General features: G+C 45.4%; 1 protein-coding gene across 2 annotated transcripts in view; it reads right to left on the bottom strand.

Moving 5' to 3' along the window:
- Positions 1 to 1,237: 1,237 nt before the first annotated feature.
- Positions 1,238 to 6,000, bottom strand: part of RAPGEF5 (Rap guanine nucleotide exchange factor 5) — a 208,295-nt gene continuing 203,532 nt past the window's right edge. For both annotated transcript variants that reach the window (XM_033088310.1, XM_033088311.1), the window contains exon 26: positions 1,238 to 4,851. In XM_033088310.1, the coding sequence (XP_032944201.1) occupies positions 4,733 to 4,851 (119 nt within the window). In that variant the 3' untranslated portion in view covers positions 1,238 to 4,732. The remainder of the gene's footprint in view (positions 4,852 to 6,000) is intronic.

Genomic DNA, 6,000 nt, shown 5'->3' with positions numbered 1-6,000 from the left:
TATACGTCCTTCACCAGCAGGAAACCCAGGTAGATGGAGACACGTTTACCTGGAACACTGCAGGTCATAGCAGGAGACACGGCAGGCACAGGCCCCCTCGTAAAGCTTCGGTTCACAAGCCGCACAGGTCACTTCTCCCCTTTTTTCAATTGGACAGAGCAAGATATTTGGCCACTCCTGAGTTCAACGTGGTAAGACGCCTAATCCTCTTGCAGGGAGAGATTACCACAGGCCAGAGGCCATGTTTGACATCAACGGGCAGGAAGCGTAATCCTCCTTAGGGAGGGACGGGCAGGATTGTGAACGACAGGCTACCATGGTGTGCGTATACCTTGTCTCCCCCTTTCCCCAGAGCTACCCCTCTGCTTTACCATCCCTGTGGCTCTCGTGCTGTCGGGGCCTCCATTCTAGGCCCAGGCCATTACCACCAGGACGTGGAGTCTCCCCCAGGATTTGGGTGGGTAAGAAGGGAGCAACCCTGGTCCTATTCCAGCGGAGTGAGGTGAGGACGGGCGTCGATGGATTCTCCAAATCCTAGGATGCGAGAACACTGCTGCGATTTCCAATAACTCAATGGCAGCGTGATTTAGGTGCCTACAGGCTGTGTGAGAGTCTCTTCATCTACTTGTACGGTAGCTCTCTCAGTGAACAAGTGATTTCTGAGTTCCAAACAACTGAGCAGAATATGCTGCCAGCACACAGGCTATGCAGCCCACACACACCACAGACAAAGCAAGAAGCTATGAAGCATGAATAGTATCTTTAACATAATCTTATATTTGGAAAATCAGTTTTAAAAAAAACACTTGAAAATACAAGATAAGGTGACAGTGACATATCAGTTTTCACCTTATATTGCTTGGCCATTTTTACATATAAATTATTGCTCACTAGCTTCGATAAATACACAGCACAGTCATATGTACAGAAGCAGAAAGCATGAAATCAGAGAAAGAAAACACTGTTAATGGCAATTCTGGTAATTCAACCAATGTTTCATATTTACCAGCTCTTATAATGGTGGAAAACTACAAAGTGTAGTCCCTGAGAAGTTAGGTAGACACCCTGATTGCGGGTTTTCTATCTTCTAATTGTTAATGCAAGCTGGCAATGTCACAGCAGTCCTAACTAACGATACATTAAAAGGCAAGAGTCCTTGCTTCAGGTCATCGATTTCATCCCAGTATTTAATAACAGTGTAATACGAATACAATAAATAGGCTATGCAAATAAATAGTACTCTGCTAGAAAATGGTTACTCTATACAGCTTTGCTTTATACAGCAGTACATTTTCATCTAACTTTTTGGCAATTTTTAAAAACGGTGTTCCCCTACTAGTTTGAAGCACAATGGCCCACTCATTAATAAGCAGGCTGAAATTTTAAGGACATGTTTGAAGCATTAAAAGAAACTCCATGTTAGATAACTGCAGTGCACCTGGTCGTCCCCTCATTTTCATGTTTTTGCCTAGTTTCTGAGAAGCTTGGAGTCGTCATGCCATTTAGAAATATGAAGTTTGGGATTTGTGGGGTACGTGATGGCTGGGACTGGGACAGCAGGGAAAGCCCAGCCCTGGGGACCTGAAGTCACTGGCACCCTCTCTTTCACGCAAGTGTTTCTCCCACTCGGAGGCAGGTGTGCCTTAGTGCGACGTCTTCTCCCTTCCAACTGGGAGGGGTGGGTTTTTACTTTATCCTCATGCTTCTGAGGTCAATGTACGCTCCACCTGACTAGTCTGTGGATAGGGATCCAGGAAAATGAATTTATTCTAAACATAATTAATGATACTAGGAGAAAGTGGATGCAGGCCATAATATTTATGACTACAACCATTTGGCAATTGTACAGATGATAACAAAGAGTGAATTTCACACGTGGTAGTCTTTGGAGCATTTGCAAATGTGTATGGAAAACACACACTCGAAAAGGTTGTGATTTTGCCTACAGGAGCTTGTGCTGTGCTACCTTCTCAGCAGGGCTGTTTTGCTGGGATGCTGATGAATCCACAGGCCCGCAGGGCTGTCTTGAGAGTTTTGCTGTAGCAAAAAGAACCCACTTAGAAATACCTGTGCACCACTTGCCAGTGAAGGTGGCAGATTACAGATTTTCAGCGTGAATGCAGATGTTATGCAATCGTAAAAATCTAAAAAAGCTGGAAAGGAGCTTAGATATCTTCCAGTCCACCCTTCTAGCCAGAACAAAACCTATTCCAAAGAGACCTTGGCAAATATTTGCAGAAGGAATCAGCTCCTCCGTGTTACAGGAGCTAAGCCCCGCAGTGGCCTGCTCGTTCTTGGACAGTGCAGATTTGTTAGAAAGAGCTTCGTGTTGAGCTAAATGGCTTCCACGATTTTGCATTGAATTCTTTAATTCCAGATTTACGTCTTCTCAGAGTTTCTGAAATTTCAGGGAGCTGCCGCCTGGGAAACGTCTGGAGACAGTTATTAAATTTCAGAAAGATTTGGAGGTTTTGACAGTCAGAAGACGGGAATGGAAAAGCTAATCTAAATTAAACGGGATCCTCCCTTCCCTTTGCCGCCCTGAGAGCCACCTGACCACAACTGGAGGAAACCGTGGGCAAGCACCATTTTCTCCCCAGCCTGTTTCCACCCAGGCCGTGTGAGTACTCTCCTGACACCATCAAAACGTGTTTAAAGCTGATGCATGTGTGGATCTGTTTGGCTGTGTACATATCTGAATTGAGGGCTAAGCAGCAGGTGCTATGCTGAAATACTTCTTCACTGGAACAACTGAAACAGCTGTAGATAGAACACTGTAGATCTGACGTGAATAAAAATGTAAGTTGTAAAACATGAAGACTGTCAAAAGTGGCCTGACATGATTAGACTGGCCCAGCATAAGGGAAAAGTATGCGTGTGCTGTAAGCCCACTCTAGCCTCAGTGATCGCCAAGGGGAGAGCTTCTCCAGTGTTTGAGCAGACGTGCGAGACATCTGTCTGCCCCGGTTCCGATGGCGCTGGTCTCCTCCGGTGGGTCTCGTTCCATTCCCAGCAGCCTGGGGCATTTCTGTGAGTGGACCAGCCCTGGAGGGTGCCTTTCTCTAAGATCCTGTTAGTTTTCAGGACTGAGGTGTTTTACAAGCTGGGACAGACTGAATCTCTCTGAAAGTCCTACCAAAAATCTTCTCCCCATGGTTCCTTCCACCAGTGATTTCTCAAGCTCAGTGTGGCTCCTGAGCCCAGGAAACAGCACTGCTACCAGGGTGTCAGAAAGCACTGGACACAGCTCAGGAATGGGGTGCTGATGAGACCAAAGGGAGCAGTTCTGAGAGCGCACCTGAGAGACAAGCAGGCGGGAATGATGAGAAGTGCACCAGGATTTTTACATGTGTGGAAAAAAGAATGGACTTGACACCTGAAGTTGGGCCCTTGCATTTTAGCAACGTGACAATTATCTAGCTGGCAGGGGTGGGTGTCCTTGTTGTATCCCACAAGATTTTTTGTTTTGTTCATTTGAAGGTTGAAGGAACTCTAACCAATTCTTGGGATTAGCAAGAATCTTATTTACTGGAGGAGCCCTAGCTTATAAAAATGGGCATTAAAAAAGACTTAAAAGACTCTGAAAAAAAAAAAAGACAAATTACAGGAAGAGTCTCGGTCTTGGTTGGGAGGTGAACTATAAGACTTGTAAGTGTCTAACATAAATCAGACATCTGGATATTTTGGGGTTCTTCTCATTTGCTGTAAGATGGGCATCACCACGATCTTAACACCGTACTCTTCCCCAGGGAGTGCCAGTGCTTTGCATGTCCAATCCCACTTACCCTCCCTGGATTGGCTGCTGTGGGCAAGGAGCCTGCTGGAGGCATGGAAAACACTAGGGCATCATCAGGCACAAGAAAGCAGACCTTTGTAACTCTGCCACCTCAATAAACAGCTACAAAACGCCTAGATGTCAGGCACTGTGTTCTTTCAAAAATCATATTGTTCCCAGTAGGAGGTGACACCCTGGAAATTAAAGAATGAGTCAATTTCCTAAAGATTCCTATTTTTCCTTATTGGCAAAGCAACTTAATCTAACTTGCCTATAGTTGCAAATCAGTTGTGCAGAAAAGAATTTCACCTGCAAGCGGACATCCATAAGTGATTGTAGATGCAATGAAATGCATGCCTTGACATTTCCCTTTTGGAAATCAAAGCATGGATGTCAGCTGCTGGTCTCCACTACCTCCCTAGACACATGGGGCTTTTGGTGATGTCACAGTTTGTATAAACAGAGACCACTCCTTCTCCCTGGAAATCTAGAGATGCCATCACTGTCTTCAGGTGTTCAAACAAGCTACTTGACAGCCTACCAACAGTAATCTACCCAGGCAGAGTAAATCTCCCTGTTTCATGCACACTCTTGCTGATGTATCTGATCACTGTATAATAACACATGTTCTCTTGTCTTGACGCCGGCACAGCTCAAATTGAAAACTGGATGGGATCAACAATGTCAACACAAGAAACCAGACCTCTCCATTTCAAGAAGCCTTCTGACTCTTCTGCCTCCTGCTTCTGCGAGCAGCGAGGAGAGGCCTCTCCCCGTCTCGGGTGGCTCACGTCACTTCCTGAGCACGCTTTGGTTGGCTTTCCCGTGTATGTCTTGTGATTTACTGATAAAACTCAGCAACTTCTTTTCTCACAGGAAAGTGACACGCTTGGCATTGACATTCCCGTAGCTCAAAGTGCGGCAGTTACAGGGGACGTGAGGCGGTGGTGGCGGGGCTCACACCCGAGGCTCGATCCTGTGCGAGAGCTCAAACAGGGCCTGCTGGCTATCGATGACGTACAGATGATGAACGTAGGATTTCAACTCTTGGTGCTCTTTTGGAGACATGTCACCTCCTAATTTTTGGAGGAAAAAAAAAAAGGCAGTTTTATGAGAGCAGTAATGCTATTTCTAAATACCGGTAAAACCCATCATTAAGGCTTGGAGTAAATCTACCAGGCAGACTTCTCATCACTTAGAATCACAGAAGAGATAATCTTTCTCCAACAACAGAGTTGCTTTTTCAGCTCAGACTAGGTTTCTCAGGTCAGGTCCTTAGATTGGCAAGGTATTGTTTAACCAACACTTACATAGCATTTATTGCCTAATATTCCACAGCATTTAGCGATTATGTCATTATCCCCCTCTACAGAATGGGAAACAGCACAGACACACGGCAAGTAAGTGGCAGAAAACAGGACTGGACCCAAGCCATCTGGCTCCCAAGTCCATGGTCTGAGGTCCCATGTCACAGCAATTGCCTGTTTAGATGGCTTTCACTGGCTTTTATATCTCAGTCTGGAGCTGTCAGAAACCACTGCTAATCTGGTGAGTACATGGATACAATAGTTCTTTTTTTATTTTCCATAGACTTCGTATCATCCTTTGGTGTCCTTATTTTTTGAAAAAATAAAAATTTAAAAAATGAAAGGACCAATTGAATGAACAGATATCACAGAACTGAACAGAAGATATGGTTAAGAGGCAAAGCAGGTTCTGAAAGTCTCGGATCGGATGGGCTAATGTCTGCCCGGTTAAGGACAAGGCCAGGGGGCTTTCCACTCCCAGATCCAGGGTGGTTACGAAACCGGAGGACCACAAGAGGTGTTAGTGTACTGTGAACACACAAGTGCCATGCGGGTAACAGCTTTGATAAGGAACCAGAGATAAAGTAGCCTGGACAATGGGGCAAGCCCACCTCCCAGAGTCAAAAACAAACAAAATCCCCCCCACAAAGACCCCAAAACCTCAAGGCACCCGGAGGTTGTCTAAATTGCACTATAGCGAGACAAGGTAAATGTGAGTGATGGTGACAGCACATCCTCTTGCTTCCTGGAATTTCAGATAGCAGAAACAGGGATCGAGAGGAGTTCTGCTTGAGCAGAAGGAAGGGGCCTGCAGGAGGCTGAGCATTTTAATGCAGCAATTTTTTCTCATGGTAAAAAAGCCGGTTTTCCCTCCTCTATGACGATGCATTTTATAATTCCACACTGACATAAGGCTTG

This window comes from Rhinolophus ferrumequinum, chromosome 20, assembly GCF_004115265.2.
Source record: "Rhinolophus ferrumequinum isolate MPI-CBG mRhiFer1 chromosome 20, mRhiFer1_v1.p, whole genome shotgun sequence".
NCBI lineage: Eukaryota > Metazoa > Chordata > Mammalia > Chiroptera > Rhinolophidae > Rhinolophus > Rhinolophus ferrumequinum.
This window is presented reverse-complemented; position numbering and strand designations above follow the sequence as displayed.